The 19,558-nt window shown below is 37.2% G+C and overlaps 1 protein-coding gene across 1 annotated transcript; it reads right to left on the bottom strand.

The window, feature by feature from the left end:
- Positions 1-362: 362 nt before the first annotated feature.
- LOC120155723 lies at positions 363-713 on the bottom strand. Its single transcript, XM_039167208.1, has one exon. It carries the CDS (start codon positions 711-713, stop codon positions 363-365), a length of 351 nt encoding a protein of 116 aa, XP_039023139.1.
- Positions 714-19,558: the final 18,845 nt, after the last annotated feature.

Consider the following 19,558-nt stretch of genomic DNA (forward strand, 5'->3'; position numbering starts at 1 on the left):
CTCCTAAAGGAAGACCCATATATGAGAAAGGTAATAAACCCACCTTACATCGACAACATTTGGAAAAATCGGTAACCAAAGTAGAATCCAACTTTATTCCTACAATGCATGATTTACTAAAGTTTATACTAAGCCCGAGCAAACCTCAAAACCTCAATATTCGTCTAATAATCACTAAAAACTACATTTTTGGTTTCATGAAAATAATTGTGTCGTTCACAAATTGTAAATGAGTAAATGACTGGTGGGGAATAACATTTTCAATGCCTTTAATCTCACCCAACATCTCTGCCTTGATAAAAAAAGTGATGTAGAACCTTTTTCATAATGATAAACAGGAACGGTGACAACGGGACTCCTTGCTAGAGCCCTCTCCTTATTCGAAACTCCGTTGTAGGGGATCCGTTAACTAACACTGAGATGCTAGCTGAGGATACACAAGCCCAAATCCATCTTCTCGACAACCTACTGAATCCTAGCTTTTCCAAAACCATCATTAGAATTTCCCACCTCACGCAGTCATATGCCTTAGAGAAGTCTAGCATCAGCACAACTACCACACTCTCCGAACTAACCTCAAACATAGAGTAAATAATCTCATTTTCTGCCAGTATTCCATCTGTTATTTGTCTTCCCGCAATGAATACACACTGAGTGTCACCGATCAACACATCCAATACGATCTTTAGCCATCTCGCTAACACTTCCGCCATAATTTTATAAATCGAGCCTATTAGGCTTATCGATCTATAACCGGACACCAAAGTCGGGTTCTGAATCTTTGGAATCAACATAATAAAAATGCATTAAGTTTCTCCGGTAGCTTGCATGTGTTTAAGAAACGTGAACATCAACCCCATAAGATTTGCTTTCAATTCTTCCCAACATTTCTTAAAAAATGTAACTTAAATCCATCAGGCCCAGAGCTTTTGATCCTTCACATGACCAAACTGCAGTTTTTATTTCCTCCATTGAGAAAGGTACTTCCAGTAATTTTGCCTTTGAATGAGATAGGTTTTGAAATCCAACTGAAAATTAGCTCCCCAGTCTCGGCTTTGGGAATCAGAGTGTCTCTTGAAATGTTCGAACAAGACCCAATTTAATTTGTTCCACTCGTTAATCCACTTATTTTTAATTCGCAAGCCGACCATCTTGTTTTTACAGGAGCAAAACTTCACTGCTTTCTGAAAAAATAAAGTATTCGAGTCACCAAGAGCTAACCATCTAATACGTGATTTTTTTCTCGACATCACTTCTTGGACTCTCAACGCTTCCCATAACTCCTTGAAAATTTCCAGCTTCAATTGATCTTGGGCGCTTAATCCGGAGACATTGTCCTTTTCTTCTAACTAGTTCACTTTAATCTCTAAATTCTTTACCTTCGAAATAAAATCTTCACAAGACTTCACATTCCAACTTTTCATCGCACATTTCACTCATCTCATTTTCAACATCAAATCCGACATGTTCCCTATGTTTCCTAAGAGTTTCCTTTATCAACTTTTTCAGTCCGTTTTGTTGAGCAACCCATTGAAAATTTTAAATGGTTTAGGGCCCCAGTCCACATTGTCGGATACAAGCATTAGCGACGCATGGTCTGACACAATCCATTTTAGACCAAATTGTTCAAAATTGCCACCTCCGAAGAACCATTTCTCGTCTAATAGAAATCGATCCAGACTACAACTCCTGTTCGCTGGACCATACCATGTAAATTTCTTATCTCTCATCGTAAGATCGACTAACTTGCAATTGGCAATGACCTCATTAAACTCCTTACACCCGACAATCGACCCCATACCTCTACGTCTCTCGCTCCTACTCCGAACAACATTAAAATCTCCAGCAACTATCCACACATTTGGATCCATACTTCTCAAAATGCATAGTTCATTCCATAATTCGATTTGTTCTGAAACACCGTTCGGAGCAAAAACAAACGATTGACATATTTAGAGCTAGGTTGATCCACTTACCCAATACATATATAAACCTATGATTTGTTTGTGATTTTTCCACCACAAACAACATATTGTTACACACAACCGCTAGCCCACCTAATCGTTCAATCGCATTTACCTCTTTAAAACTAAAAATCATCATCTAACCAGAATCTTTGAATATCAACCTCCAACACCGCCTCCATCTTCATTTCTTGAACCAGAAATATATCCACTATGTAATTTGTCAACAGTAACCAAGTGCCAATGACTTAGTTTCAGCACCTAAGCCTCTAATGTTCAAACTGATGATCCTCATTCTATCCAAATCCCTTCTGAAAAACACTCATACTCAAATCCCTTTAAGCTCGACACGTACCCATATTCAAGCATCTACCTCCGTTCACGATTGATAAAGAAAAAACAAGTTTAAACAGCCTCTAATGCTGCCAGTTCTTTTAATATCGCAGATTCTTCTCCAATAATCTGGATACCCAATTTTTTCCCAAGCTGATTGTTCTTTCTGCTCCTTTCTTTTATATTTGCCATTTTTTCCAATATCCAAGTTAGACAGAGACCGACCCAAGAACTCCGATGACTCTATATCTTTTTCCTGTACCTTCTGTCTTTTCAGCACCTTATCCCTCTTTTCTCGATCAGATTTTGACAGAACACAATCTTGCATGTTTAGCATCGATCCATACTTTTCTATTCTCCTGTTTTCCCCCACCCATACTTCAGTTCTCTAAAGAAACCTTGTGGGTCATCCCCGTCAAAATGTTGACTTTAGTCCATGCACATATCATCACAAAACTAATTATTCATCAACCCATTGAAGTCTTCATCCCAGGAGGAAATAGTTATGGGATGCTCATCCGCTGGATCCTCTAATTTCCTATGAAATTCTCCACAACTTTTGAACCAAGGCTTGCCCGACCTACAATGCGCTCAGCCTTATATGCCCAATCCTTAGATTTAATTGTCCCAGATTGAAATACCAACTCCCCACATAACTTCTCCTGATCAGCCATCTCAATATTCACTCCCGCCTATTCAGGTTTTGTAGGAGTTTCCTGGCCAACAATCATAGGGTATTTAATAAGAGAACCTAAGTCTATGCCCCCAACTTCTTTTGAGACACCCTCATCATTATTTTCCTCGACAGGTTCATTTCCAATACTCGCGTCATTAAATGCTTTCTCGTCCTCCATCGCCATTTTTTGGATAATCTCATTCTCTCTCTCCTTTCTTTGCGACTTTAGCTTCTCCGATGACGAGTCAACCGGGAGCTGAGACGACGATTCATTATCAAGGTTTTACTCTAATTCTTAATCCGTCTTCTTTGTCTTTGCATCAAACTTGGGTTTAATGTTTGACTCATCCTTGAAACCAAACTCTACCACCCCCACTTCATACTTAAACTCACCAGCCATCACCTCTACTACTAAAAAATTATGTTACGTTGTTTTGTTGGGATTAAAATTATAGTCTTTTCACAATCCTCACTATGGTCCCAGTTATCCCCCAATGATTCAAACGTTCCCCATAAAGTTTCCAGATTCTTGAACTTTTTTCATTCCAACAATGGAGGGGAAGTCCAAACACCTCCAACCATATCGCCCTTCCCACTTGGTTTAGTGACTCCGACCAGGGTTTGATCTCTGAGAAAATTTCTCTCAAATATGACCATTGTAGATCCTCCGGCAGCAGATAAATGTCTTCATCCTCAAAAGTTAATAGAAATGATTTTCCTCCCAACCTCTGGACCTTTATCTCTCCTAAACCCCACTTTTGTAATTCAGATTCAATATACCGACATCATATCCCCAACCAGACACATTCTCAAATTCTATATCTCCTCTTCAACATGGCTAGTCATCATTTTCTTGCTATTTAGTAGTTGATCAGACATCACCTCGCTACTTACAAATACTTGTGGCCTATTCTTTTTTGATGAGGCTTTCTTCCCTTCCGATGCTAATCTTCTATTTTTCGCTAAAGACATCGATATTCTACAATTGTTAATAATTTTCTCATCTAGATTCCCAATCATTCTTCCTGCTTCAGGCATGCTATCTATTCTTACAAAAGCAAACCTGGTTCCCCTTCTGCTTTTCTTACTTGCAATGTAAACATTTAGAACTCTGCCCTGTCTTCCAAAAACCTGCCACAAGCCCTTCCAATGCAATTCCATTGGTAAGTTATCTATGAAAAAGGTTACTACCTTATCCTTAGCATCCTTGTCCCCCTCATTCTCTCCATCAGCTACTACCATCTTTAGTCTCCGTTCAACATGGTTACATTCAGCTTGACTCCGTCCAAGCACCGTACCATCTTCCGTAATCGATACTACCATCTCCCTCCGTGGAGCTTTGTTTACCTTATCTCTTTTGATATACAACCTTAGTGCTAAAAAGGAGTATTGCAAAAAAGGAAAGTGACTTTGGCTGAAGAAGAATGATAAGATTTATATTGATTTTCTCTTATTTTGTTTTCTATATATATGGAAAGCATGTACTACAAAGATATAATGCAAGATGCTAATAAATGTTGGAAATTGGTTTTATAAAACATGATTTAACGGCTTAATTTAGTACAAAAAATATCGTCTTAATTGATTTTTTTACCTATAAATTGAGGGTGTAAACCATTTTCTATTGGAGTTTGTATTATATTATATTATATTTAATTTAACATGAATAATAAAGAGTTTAAAGTTTAGCTTACAAACACAATAATGCATTTCAACAGAAAAAGATAAGGGGAGATGCTGAAATCTTAGCAACATAGCATCCAGTTCAAATCGTGTTAATCTCGGTGTAATGTACAAGATTACAGTAACAATTTCATGGAAAATGTTGAATTGCTTCTTATTGGGTTCGCTACTTGTTATTTTGCCTGCCAAAGGCCCAAAACCACTGCTTTGTCACAGTCTTTCTTTCAATTCTTGCTAGTTACAAAACAGAAGAACTATAACTTATTTTTATTCTTCAATTCAAAATTTCATATTCATATTTGATTTATGTATGCATGTACGTATGAATTACACAATTATATGGCTCCATAATGTTAAAGAATTGACAAAGTTTGTGATTCTAAAACTGAGTATCCTTTTAGTGCACAGAGAGAATCACTACATCACCACTGAAAGATATCTAATAATCTGTAGTACGATTTTTTTTTGATAAATCCCAAGATTAATATAGACCTTTCAATGATAAACTGAACAAAATAAGGAAGAAATAATACAATACATTGTTAACTTGGAATGACTTACCACATCTTTAGCTCTCAATTTCCTTGCCCAAGAATTCATAGCATAAGGATCATTAACGAAAACACAAATGACAGAGTCGATTCCTTTAGCCTTGAACTTATCAATGTTCTTCGTGTAACTAGGCACGTTCTGTTGTGAACAAACACCTTTGTATGCTCCCTATACAGAATCCCAAATACAGTATAAATCCAAATTTTCATCTAATTACCATTCCAGACAATAACGACAGAAATAGCAAACTAAACAGATCTACACTCCACTTTCCTTTTTGATTTTTTGCTTGATTTGTTAAACCGAGTTTGAACTTTGCTCTTTTAAACACGAAAATGATGGTATGCCTCTAATCTAATGTTCTTGTTGCTCTGAAAACTTGAATCATTCTTTTGTATCTTACGGTTATGTGAGCTGTTTTCATAGGAAAATTTTCTTTCATGGCTCCAATAATAGGTTTGGTATCTAATGTGATAGGCTTTTGGTAACAATTTTGTAGTACCTTTGACAAGTTAGTTAAAAGTCTATGGATAATCTTTATTGAAGAAACAATATGATTTTTATGACCTGCTCGAAAATTAGAAATTTTTGGAGGGAAAATGATGTGCATAGAGGGTCTAATCTATATCATGAAGATTTGTGCTAAAAGCATTCTATGAGAATATAAACAAGCTCAATAATGGTACACCAGGCTGTGGGGAGTCTTTAGCGATTTTGATTGTAGCGTTGAAGTTGGAGTGTTGTTGTGGTAATTGAGATTGATTCAAATATCAAGAAGATATGTATATTAATGTGAGTTTTACAATCGACGATTATCTAATGCTTTGAAATTGTGTTGAGATGATGGTGTGTTCACTAATGAATCGAGCTATATTCTTCAAGGTTAGCAAACGTTCTTGTTGATTATCATATTCGAGTTGGACACTTTCATCAGAAACATATTTGGACCTGAATATGGGATCATGATCATCCAAAAATCTGTAAAAACTTGAAAGAAATATTTGGGGCATAACATACTTCATATTCGACACTCAATCGGAATTCCAGGTACCTCAGAATGTGCCAACCACTAAACCAAATGCAATAGTTCATCTAGGGACGAATGCAAGATTTTATGCGAGTGAGCGTGTTAGATTTGGCTTGCAAATTGTCAAAATTGGAAAGTTGGAAAATTCATCTTGGTTGGTGGCCAACTTATTTGAAATTTCATCTTGGTTGGTGGCCAACTTATTGGAAAATTCATCTTTGGTAGGTGGCCAACTTTGTATATGGGAATTTCATATTTGGTCCCTAAAATATTAGGTTATTTATAAGTTTAGTCCTTAAAACTCAATTATAAATAGGCCTAAGTATTTCATTAGAAATCATCCCAAAAACAAGTTCACTCTTCCTCTTATTTTCTTCATTCTCTCAATTTGGGAATTCTAAAGAATTCCATTTGTTGTAATATTTGTTGATAGTGAAGTTATTATCGGGCGTGGTTCCCGAGGAGTAGACGATATTCTCGTTGAGCCTCATAAATTTGGTGTGTTATCTCCTTTATTGTTCTTTATTCAGTTTTTCCATTGTGTTTCAATATTCAACAGTTTGACGGGTTTATCCGCTGTGCAACCTTTCGTGGTTTTGATATTGACATTTTAGGTTAATTTTGAAACTACGTTCGTGTGGAAAATAACCCGGTTTCCCCAATAATTGGCATCAGAGCTTCGGTTGAGGTTATCCTCGTGGTCTTGTTGCTGGAAAGATACAGTTCGTGCCATTGAATATTGTTCGTTAGAATTAAAATGCCAAAATACGGATCAGTTGAGACATCAAGCTCTTCATCTGGACTGGTGAGGAGGATGATGTCAAATGCAAATTTCTGGTGGAGTTGTTTGATGGATCCGGTTATTTTGGTATATGTCAAGGCGAGGTGTTAGATGCTTTATTCAAACAAGGTCTAGACATCTCCATTGAGGAAGAAAAACCCGTAGATATGGAGGAGAAAGAATGTAGAACAATCAATCGTTTGACGCACAACACGATTCAATCTTGACTTTCCAGGGAGCAGAAGTATGGCTACAAGAATGAGACTTCTGCAAATAAGATGTGAAAAGCATTGGAGGAAAAATTCATAAAGAAAAGATCTCAGAATTGTCTACACATGAAGAAAAGATTGTTCAGATTTGATTATCAACCAGACACCAGTATGAATGAACACATCATTGCGTTCAATGAGCTAGTGGTAGACTTATTGGGCATGGATGAAACCTTCAAAGATGATGATTTGACTTTGATGTTGTTGTCATATCTTCCAGATGAATTTGAGCACCTTGAAACAACGTTACTTCATGGTAAGGATAATATTAACCTTAAAGATGTAACTGCTGCTTTGTATAGTTATGAGCTTAGGAAGAAAACCAAGAAGGAGAGTAAGTACGAAGCAGTGGAGGCCATGTTGGCAAGAGGTTGCTCTAAAAGTCAAATGCCAAAGTGGAGAGGGAGATCAAAGTCGAAGTCCAGACTGAGAAAAGATAAATGTGCCTTTTCTCATGAGAAAGGCCATTGGAAGAAAGATTATCCAAAGATGAAGAATAAAGGAAAAGCTGCTTCAAATGCATGTGTTGTAGAGCATAATGCAAATGATTCTGACATATCATTGGTTATTTCATCAACAACACTCCATTCAGATGAATGGATATTAGATTCGGGTTGCACCTATCATATGTCCCCTAATCGGGAGTGGTTCTTTGATTTAGTAGAACTAAATGCAGGAGTTGTTTATATGGGCAACGAGAATGCTTGTAAAACTGTTGGGATAGATTCAATTCGATTGAAGAATCAAGATGTATCAACCAGAGTTCTAACTGATGTCTGGTACGTGCCCAATTTGAAGAAAAATCTCATCTCGTTGGGAGCCTTGGAATCCAAAGGCCCAGTAGTTACTATGAGAGATGGAGTTTTAAAAGTCACATCTGGCGCACTTGTGATGATGAAGGGCATCAGGAAAAATAATTTGTGTTAATAACAAGGTAGACCAATTATTGGAGAAGTTGCAGCAGCTTCCGGAGGAAATGATTTGGACACAACCCAGTTGTGGCATATGCGGTTGGGACATGCTGGAGAGAAATCCTTACAAATTCTGGCAAAGAAAAGATTGTTGAAAGGTGCAAAGGCTTGCAAATTGAACTTTTGCGAGCATTGTGTTATGGGAAAGAAGAAGAGAGTGAAGTTTGGCACCACTATCATAATATAAAAGGTATTGTGGATTATATTCACTCATATGTATGGGGTCCTTCAAAGACATCATCTTTGGGAGGAAACCATTATTTTGTAACTTTTGTAGATGCTTTTTCCAGAAGAGTTTGGGTGTATCCGATAAAGTCTAAAGATGAAGTGCTTCGAATTTTCCTTAAATGGAAAACTATGATCGAGAACTAGACTGATAAAAAGATCAAACGTCTTAGGACGGACAATGGAGAATAATATAAAAGTGACCCATTCTTTGACGTTTGTCATGAGTATGGTATTGTTTGACACTTCACTGTTAGAAATACACCACAACAGAATGGGGTGGCAGAGCGTATGAATCGAACACTATTGGAGAAAGTTCGATGTATGTTGTCTAATGTTGGGTTAGACAAGGCATTTTGGACTGAGGTTATGACATATGTTGGCCATCTCATCAATCGTCTGCCATAATCAGTGATAGGAGGAAAAACACTATTAGAGGTATGGTCTGGAAAACCTGCTACTGATTATGATTTCTTACATGTATTTGGATCCACTGCTTATTATCATGTGAAGGAATCCAATCTTGATCCGAGAGAAAAGATTGCTCTCTATATAGGAATCACCCTTGGAGTGAAGGGATTTTTCCTTTGGTGTTTAGACACCTAGAAGATAATTTGTAGTAGAGATGTTACCATTGATAAATCTTCCCTAGTAAAGAAGGTAACAAATGAAGTGGTCCAGACAAGTAGTAATCCGCAACAGGTGGAGCATACTCCAAAACAGGTGGAGTTTCAGCATACGATGATCCAGAAGTTGATGCAACTGATTCTTCAAATCCAATAGAAGAATCAGAAGATGAAGAGGTTCAAACCCAAGAACCATTGGAGACACTAGAACCACTTACAGTTATAAGGCCAATGAGATAAATTTGTAGACCTGCTCGATTTGTTGATATGGTGGCCTATGCTCTTCCAGTTGTTGGTGATGATATCCCTATCACTTACCAAGAAGCAATACAAAGCTTGGAAAGTGATAAGTGGAAAAGTGTCATAGATGAAGAAATGCAATCTCTACAAAAGAACAACACTTCGAAACTGACACAATTACCGAAAGGTAAAAGAGGAATTGGATGCAAGTGGGTATTTTCAAAGAAAGATAGATCTCATAGCAAGAAAGATGTTCGCTGCAAGAAAAGGTTTGTAGCTAAAAGCTACGCTCAAAAGGAGGGAATCGACTACAATGAAGTATTTTCCCCTGTTGTGAAGAATTCCTCCATTAGAATATTGTTGGCCTTTGTAGCACAATTGAATTTGGAGCTAGCTCAACTTGATGTAAAGACGGCTTTCTTGCACGGTGATTTAAAAAAGGAGATCTATATGACTCAGCCAGAAGGATACAAAGATGGAGATTATGAGAAATGGGTTTGTAAGCTGAACAAATCGCTATATGGATTGAAGCAATCTCCGAGGAAGTGGTACAAGCAATTTGATAGCTTTATGAGGAGACAAAAGTACACTAGAAGCAAATATGAACATTGTGTGTATTTGCAAAATCTCAAAGATAGATCTTTCATTTATCTTCTCTTGTACGTTGACGATATGTTGATCACTTTGAAGAGTCAAAAGGAGATAGACAAATTAAAGGCTCAGTTGAATCATGATTTTGAGATGAAAGATCTAGGTGAGGCCAAGAAGATTCTTAGTATGGAGATAAATAGAGATAGACAGAGAGGGAAGCTTTGTTTAACTCAGAAGCAGTATCTGAGAAAGGTATTACAATGTTTTCGCATGAATGAAAATGCCAAACATGTAAGTATCCCGCTAGCTTCTCATTTGAAACTTAGTTCTTAGTTATCTCCTAAAACTAACGAAGAACGAGAGTATATGGAAAAGTTCCATATGTTAATGCAGTTGGGAGCTTGATGTATGCAATGGTGCGTATGAGTCCTGATATGTCACAAGCAATTGGAGTTGTGAGCAGGTACATGTATAATCCTAGAAAAGGACATTGGCAAGCTGTGAAATGGATTCTACGGTATCTCTAACAAACTTTGGATGGTGGTTTAGTTTTTGAACATGATGAATCACTTGGTCAGTGTGTGGTTGGATATGTTGATTCTAACTATGATGGTGATTTGGATAAGCATCAATCAACTACTGGTATTTATTTACTCTTGCTAAAGCCCTAGTAAGTTGGAAGTCTACTTTGCAATCTACGGTGGCTTTGTCTACTACAGAGGCGGAATACATGGCAGTTTCTGAGGCTGTGAAAGAAGCAATTTGGGTTAACGGGTTGGTGAAAGACTTGGAAGTTGTTCAAAGTTACATTAGTCTCTATTGTGACAGTCAGAGTGCTATTCACTTAGAAAAAAATCAAGTCTACCATTCAAGGACTAAGCATATCGATGTGAGGTATCACTTTGTATGGGAGATCTTTGAAGAAGAATTATTCTACTTCAGAAAATTACGACAGCAAAAAATTCTGTAGATATGACGACCAAGGTAATAACAGTAATCAAGTTCAATAATTGTTTGAACTTGATTAACATCCTGAAAGTTTGAGCACCTTCGGGTATATGGCTCTTATGAGCGTAATTAGAGGCACAACAGCAAATTTGGGGAGTTGAAGAAGTTGAGTAGGCTTGGTAATTTCAAGCCAAGGTGGAGATTTGTTAGATTTGGCTTGCAAATTGTCAAATTTGACAAGTTGGAAAATTCATCTTGGTTGGTGGCCAACTTATTTGAAATGTCATCTTGGTTGGTGGCCAACTTATATAAAAATTCATCTTTGGTAGGTGGCCAACTTTGCACATGGTAATTTCATATTTGGTCCCTAAAATATTAGGTTATTTATAAGTTTAGTCCTTAAAACTCAACTATAAATAGGCCTAAGTATTTCATTGAAATCATCCCAAAAACAATTTCTGTCTTCCTCTTGTTTTCTTAATTCTCTTACTTTAGGAATTCTAAAGAATTCCATTTGTTGTAATATTTTTTATAGTGAAGTTATCATCCGGTGTGGTGCCCGAGGAGTAGACGATATTCTCGTCGAACCTCATAAATTTGGTGTGTTCTCTCCTTTATTGTTCTTTATTCAATTTTTCCATTGTGTTTCATAATTCAATAGGTTGCCAGGTTTATCCGCTGTGCAACCTTTGGTGGTTTTGATCTTGACATTTTAGGTCAATTTTGAAACTACATTCATGTGGGAAATAACTTGGTTTCACCAACAGAGCTGACTTATAAGAATTTAGAGGGAGAAAATAAATTATCATTAAAAATACAAAGAAAATATCTAAAATATATGAGAACTTGAAATTTTCAAGAGGATGACTACCCCCACTTACCCAGACCTTGGGTTCATCCACATTCTTCTTTAATTATCGTAAACTACATTTTTTTATTAAAAAATATCATAAAATATTTCTTTCAAAATTTTCATTCTGTACAAACTAATTAATCCACTGATATTTTCAGCATTATAGGTACGTATCTGGAATGTCCCATGTTGAAAGGATATGACTATAATTAGTTGGGTACATCTGAGGGATTTCCAGGGACAAGGAGTAAAGTTCACACACGTAGCCATATTATTTTGAAGATTTAACTTATAAAACAATAACTATAATTTTGAATAAGATTAATATATTAGATGGGATCATTTCAAGTTTGTTCTGCAAAACTTGTCGGTTTGCTTCATTTCTCTCTTCTAATTGCTTAAAGGGGTGGCTAACGCCCTTAACAATATCATCTCCAAATTCAGTTGGGGTTCATGTAATGGAAGAGGTATTCATTGGATAAAGTGTGAACAACTATGTAAATGAAAGAAGTAGTGTGGGTTAATATTCTTTGATCTTAAGGTAATAAATAGGTCCCTACTAAACAAATGAGTGTGGAGATTCGGCAGAGAATCGAATTGTCTTTGGAGAAAGGTAATCGATGAGAATATGGGTACAATCATCACGCTTTACTTCCCTATGCCCCTCTTGGCAGGAAGTACTCGTGGATTTGGCGAAACATAACCCGCCCTCTTTCCAATCCGGAGGATATCTCTGTGAAAAACATCGATCACGTCCTCGACTGATGTTGATTCCCTCAGAGTTTCGTTTCCCCACTTTTTTTGTTTAGCTCTAAAAAAATCTGGTAATGTCCATGAATTTGGGATCAAGTCAAACGGGTTTTGGCAATTGAATATAGAGATTTGAAGGCCGCTCTTTCAGTGGGAATTTTCTTTATGGAAGAACTTTTTTGGAACTTTAAACTTGGCCTCTTTTTGGCAAACAAATCGATAAAACCGTGTGGAAAGCCTCGTCTGTAGGGTTGTACTATCCAAAGCTCTTTTGTGATCTATCCCCATTGTTGGGAAATAAACCAAGAACGAGTAATTTCCCTATAACCAACTTAGTGAGAATGCGAAATAAAAGTGGAAAAATAATACCCGAAATTGATAACGGAGTTCAGCCAATTATGCCTACGTCTCCGGACTGTTGCAGATCTTTTACTAAGAGAGAAAATTTATAGGTGTTTACAAAACACTCACTACTCACAAGAAAGCTCTCTAGTATTGGGAGAAAGAAATGATTTTGGGATGATATTGAAGCTAAATGGGCTAGGGTATTTATAGTTGAAGCTTGAGGACTAATCTTGTAAATACCCTAAAACGTGTAGTGGCTAAATATGTAATTAACCCTATTATAATTTAATTAAAAAATTAGGGCAGCGAACGGTGCCCCCCTTTGTTGAAAATATGATCCTTTTTTTTATTTTTAACCCCCTTATGTTGAAAAACATTAGGATGTGCGTTGCTCCCCTTTGTTTAATTTCTAGCTTTGATTTCCAGCCTCCAGCCTCCAAATTTGACTTGATTTACAGCCCCAACTTTTAACTTTTAACAATCTCCCACTTGAAGACTGATTTTAATCTGTCTTCACACCTTGATCAATGCAACAACATTTCTGGTCTTGTTACTATAGCATTCCAACTGAAGCTGAACACAAATTCAGTTTGTCCGTGGTCACCATCTTTGTTAACATGTCTGCCGGATTTTGAGCTTCACTAATATTTTTAAGTTTCAAAACCCCATCTTCCAGAAGAGACAAAAAAAAATGATATCGTAGTTGTATATGCTTCATTCTGGAATGAAAAGACGAATTCTTTGCTAGATGGATAGCATTTTGATTGTTGTAATACAAGAAATTATTTTCTTGTTTCTTGCCTAACTCTTCCAAGAAACTTTGGAGCCAAACCATCTCCTTGCTGGCTTCCGTAACATTGACATATTCTGCTTCAGTTGTGGAGAGAGCAACTATCTTCTGTAGTTGAGAAACCCAACTCGTTGCGGTTCCTCCTAGAGTATAGACATACCCTGTCCGGCTAAGTCAGCATCTACATAGTCTGTCAGTATCGTATCTCCACCTTTGAAACAAAGTGCTTTGTTTGTGGTACCCCACAGATATCTGAGGATCCATTTGACTACTTCCCAGTGTACCTTGCATGGATTATTCATGTACCTGCTAATAGCTCCCACTGCTTGAGAAATATCTGGTCTGGTACAAACCATGACATACATTAGACTTCCAATTGATGAGGCATACGACACCTTCACCATGTGTGCACGTTCTTCCTCCGTCTTTGGTGACTGTTCTTTGGAGAGTCTAAAATGAACACCTAAAGGTGTACTTACTGGTTTAGCATCTTACATTTTGAACCTGTAGAGTACTTTGTTGATGTACACAGATGTGATAACATCAAAGTCCCCAACTTTATGTCTCTCTTGATCCTCATCCCAAAAATCTGCTTTACAGCACCCATACCCTTCATAGCAAACTGCTTCGACAATTTTTGCTTCAAGTGTATAATCTCTTGCATGTTTGAGCCTGCAACGAGCATGTCATCAACGTACAACAATAAAATAATGAAGCTATTATCGAACCTATTGATGTAGCAACAATGATCTGCTTGGCATCTGGTAAAACCACTGCTACCCATGAAGCTATCGAACTTCTTGTACCATTGTCTAGGAGCTTGTTTTAAACCATACAACCTCTTCTTCAACCTGCATACCAGGTTTTTCTTGCCTGCCTCTATGAAGCCTTCTGGTTGCCTCATATAGATTTCTTCCTCCAAATCACCATGAAGGAAAGTTGTCTTTACATCTAACTGCTCAAGATGTAAATTCTCTGCAGCTACAATTTTCAACACTAGTCTAATTGTAGATAACTTCACGACTGGAGAGAAAATTTCATTATAGTCAATACCTTCTTTTTGCTAAAAGCCTTTGACAACCAATCTTGCTTTGTAGCGTTTGCTCCCATCGTGCTCTTCTTTGATCCTGTAAATCCACTTGTTATGGAGTGCTTTCTTGCCTAGTGATAATTCAGCTAATTCCTACGTCTGATTTGACATAAGAGAGTCCATCTCATCATTCATGGAAGACTCCCACTTGACTAAATACTCTACTTGCATTGCTTCATAGCACTCTGGTTCACCATTGTCAGTCAACAACAAGTAGTGCAAAGAAGGCGAATAACGATGGGTTGGTTTAGGAATTCTGGAGGAACGTCTTAGTTCCAGTGTTCATGGTTCTTCTTGAATTGCTTCAAGACTGATTTGAACATCATTTCCAGAATCTCCTCGAACTCAACAAATTCCTTTGTTTCAGCTTCGGTATTGGAGCTACTTGATTCTATGGTTTCCCTGTCTTTGTACATCACATTCTAATTGAAAATAACATCTCTGCTTCTGATGATCTTCCGATTTTCATAGTTCCAAAATTGGTAACCGAACTCATAACAGCCATAACCAACAAAGGAACATTTGTTGGACATAGCATCAAATTTACTTCTTTCAGTAGAGTCTATGTGTACATAAGAAATACAACCAAACACTCTTAAGTGTGAAAGGTTTATTTCTTTCTTGCTCCAAACTTCCTCTGGTATTCCGCCATCTAAGGGAACTTAGGGCCCACGGTTGATTAGGTAAGCTGCAGTGTTGATAGCTTCAACCCATAGCAATTTGGGCAAGCCGGCGTGTATCCTCATACTTCTGGCACGTTCATTCAAAGTTCTGTTCATGCACTCTGCTACGCCATTCTGTTGTGGTGTCATGGGAACTGTTCTCTCCATCTGGATCCCATTGTTTGTGCAAAATTCTCTGAATCTACTTTTTCTATAATCTCCTCCATTATCAGACCTCAACCGCTTGACTTTCAAACAAGTCTCGTTTTCCACCATGGCCTTCCATTTTCTGAAGGTATCAAAGACTTCTGATTTCTTCTTAAGAAAATAAACCCAAACCTTCCTTGTTGAATCATTGATGAAGGTGACATAATATAATAAGGCTACAAGAGATGTAACTGGAGATGGTCCCCATACATAAGTATGAATCAACTCTAACTTTTCAGCCTTGGGTGTCTTACCAATCTTTACAAAGCTGACTTTCTTTTTTTTGCCAAAGATGCAATCCTCGCATAGTCCGACATCTACACTCTTTAGATCCGGCAATTTCCCTTTTGATAAAAGTGGCTTCATCCCTTTCTCGCTCATATGGCCAAGCCTTTGGTACCATACGTTTGATTTTCCATCATCATCTGCTACTGCAATGATATTCTCTAAATTTGAGGTTAAATAGAGAGTACCAATCTTCTTACCACGAGCTATGACGAGTACTCCTTTGGTAATCTTCCATTCACAGCCTGAAAAGGTTGTGATATATCCTTCTCTATCAAGCTGTCCTACATAAATCAAATTTATTTTGAGGCCAGGAATATGTCTCACTCCTTTCAGCGTCCAAGTGGTCTGGTTTGGCAACTTTAATCAGATGTCTCCTTTTTCGACGATCTTCAAGCTTTCATCATCAGCTAGATGAACCTTCCTAAAATTACCACTGATATAGTTCTCCATGATTTCTCGACATGGGGTGGAGTGGAAAGATGCCCCTGAATCTAAGATCCATGATTCAATCGGACTGTTGACGCTTAGAATCATGGCATCACCTGTCTCCTCTGTCATGTTGGCAGATTTCTGTGCGCCAGTATCTTTCTTCAGTGCTCGACAATCTCTTTAAAAGTGACCCTTCTTGCCATAATTATAACAGTTCTTGATTTGCCCCTTCTGGATTTTGATCTGCCACGATTTGAATTTCTTTCTGAAGTTCTCCCTATGGACTCCGTGTGCAAGGCTGAAAAGGTTGATGCTTCACCTGATTCTCTCTGTCGAATTTCTTCACTCAATACCAGATCCTGAACATCGTCGAATTTTAATTCGTTGTTTCCCGATGAGCTGCTGACTGCTATAATAGTAGAATTCCAACTGTCTGGTAGAGATGATAAGAGAATTAAAGCTCGAACTTCATCATCGAATTCAATTTCCACTGAACTCAACTGGGTTATGATTGTGTTGAGTTCATTTAGGTGTTGAGCCATTGATGCCCCTTCCGCTATCTGCAAATTGAATAATCGCCTCATCAAATGAACTTTGTTTGAGGCCGATGGTTTCTCGTACATACTGGAAGAGCCGCCGTGGTCTTTTCCTTTGCTGTGTCGAAAGCAACATTGTGGGATAACGTCAGTTGGATAACTCTGAGGGCTTGTCTTTCGAGAAGAGCCCACTCTTCATTCTTCATGCCCTCTGGTTGTTTTCCTAAGAGAGGTTGATATAGATTTTTCTGGTACAGAAAATCTTCGATCTGAAACTTCCAAAAGCCAAAGTCCGCACCATCGAACTTTTCAATTTTCACCTTCCCTTCGTCTGCAGCCATCGCTCCCACTCGAATCTGGATTCGTTTGGATCGTTTCTGATAATTCTTGCGAACCACTATGTATAGGAACACCTCTGTCGACAAATTCGTATCGCCGACAAAATTTCACTATTCACAACATTCACTATTCATGTGAATAGCATCCTCGCAAAAATTGACAAAATTCACCACCAAAAGCTCTGATTACCAGTTGTTGGGAAATAAACCGAGAACGAGTAATTTACCTATAACCAAATTAGTGAGAATGCGAAATAAAAGCGGAAAAATAATACCCGAAATTGGTAACGGAGTTAAGCCAATTGTGCCTACGTCTCAGGACTACTGCAGATCTTTTACTAAAAGAAAAAATTTACAGGTGTTTACAAAACACTCACTACTCACAAGAAAGCTCTCTAGTATTGGGAGAAAGAAATGATTTTGGTATGATATTGAAGCTAAATGGGCTAGGGTATTTATAGTTGAAGCTTAAGGACTAATCTTATAAATACCCAAAAGTGTGCAGTGGCTAAATGTGTAATTAACCCTATTACAATTTAATTAAAAAATTGGGGCACTAAACAGTACCCCCTTTGTTAAAAATATGATCCCCTTTTTTCTTATTTTCAACCCCCTTATTATGAAAAACATTAGGTTGTGCGGTGCCCCTCTTTGTTTAATTTCCAGCTTTGATTTCCAGCCACCAAATTTGACTTGATTTATAGCCCCAACTTTTGACTTCCAACACCCATCGTTTGGTATACAGGAAGACCCAAGATGGAAGCTTATTTTGGTTAACCTTGCCCCACCCAAAGTCAAATCCTTCATATGGAAATCGGTCCATGGCCGAATCCCTACCTCTGTTGAACTCGCAAAGCGTGGTGTTGCATGTAAACTCCCTTTGCGTTTTCTGCTCCAAAGAGGCCGAATCAATAAGTCAACTTCCCTTGCACTGCCTTTTTTCATGGAACATTTGGTCTAAGTGGTGCAGGTATGGGATTTCTTTTTAGTGATGCCAAAGAATTTCAATTCCTTCATATATGTTTGGATGAATTTTCCTGTCAACCCTTCTTCGAAACCGGTTTGGTCTCTAGCTCTTTTTGGTTTCCTCTAGACAATTTAGCTGTGCAGGAAGGAAACAATTTTTAATGATAAAAAGTTCATAGATGATCAGGTTTTCGACCTTGCTCTTGTGCGGATCGATTTTTGGGTAAAAAGTAAATGGCCCCATTCATGCCTTTCTGTGTTAGATTTCACTCGAAACCCTCAAGATGTTCAAATTCTTAAAACTCCCTCTCGTAAATCTGCTCATTTTTAATGGATTGCTCTGTTTGTTTCTCGTCAACCGTTTTTTGTATATAGTGTTGGAGCTTCTCTGGTTACAGGTGTCGAGTATTCCTTTTGTTCTAATCGGGTGCTCTCAATTGCATCATCCAAGTGACATCTTTGCTGGTTTTGTGCATGGTGTTGCCTGTCTCAAGGCTTTTTGTAGGATTTCTTTGTTTTTCCTGCTTCTTTTTTGTTGTACTTTGCAATGGACATTTTTCGGGTGTTATTTTTTATGGTAATTAAAAATACCATTGGATAATCTTTTCCAATAATAGGTTTAAAAATAATAGGTTAACGATTTTGTAGTGGATTAATAAAGATTAATGTAATAATCATTTTTTTAAACAATTAAGTTTAAAAATAATTGTGACTTTATTTGAAAATTTGGAGATTTTGAATTAATTTGAATTAAATTGATTAGGAGTAGCCATCAACCTGTGGGTCAGGTAGGTCGAATGCCTAAAAACGTATTTTAAAATAATTTTAAAAAATCACTTTTAAGACAAAAATTGGTCTTCGTTTTCCAAAAAATTCTTTTTTAAGGGTTCGAAAGTCGATTACGCGTGGGGAATGATAAGCACCCCCATAGCACCCAAAATTGGTACTTAATCGTCTACATGTTGTCGTAAATAGTGGACATCGTGAATTCGTATCAATAATTAAAGTATGATCCATTCATTGGACAATAAATAATTTATTCCGAATTAATTATTAGAGAAAATTATTTAACTTGAAAATAAATCTCGAGATTTGTAATCCTCCATCGGGAAAGATGTATCGCCTATTTCTTATTTGTAAAAGAATATTCTCTCCAAAAAATTTAAATTATTTAGAAAAAATATCGAAATTTACATGATCATTTCTTAAAAAAACGATTTAATTCAAGTTCACCCTTCGTTTGAATGTCCTAATAGATCACACTTCTTCGATCAAGCGATGCTTTCTACGCCCATTCTACGACCAGTGTTCTCGAACATGTTCGAACAAGTGACATTTAAAAAATTATTACTTAATAAAACATCTAACGAAAATATAAATACATACATACATAAAACAAATGAACATATATAAACACT

This window comes from Hibiscus syriacus, unplaced genomic scaffold (genome assembly GCF_006381635.1).
Source record: "Hibiscus syriacus cultivar Baekdansim isolate YM2019G1 unplaced genomic scaffold, ASM638163v2 tig00111206_pilon, whole genome shotgun sequence".
In the NCBI taxonomy this organism is placed as follows: domain Eukaryota; kingdom Viridiplantae; phylum Streptophyta; class Magnoliopsida; order Malvales; family Malvaceae; genus Hibiscus; species Hibiscus syriacus.

Coding starts and splice junctions, on each gene's coding strand:
- LOC120155723 (XM_039167208.1), bottom strand. CDS start 713: ATGGCGGAAGTGTTAGCGAGATGGCTAAAGATCGTATTGGATGTGTTG.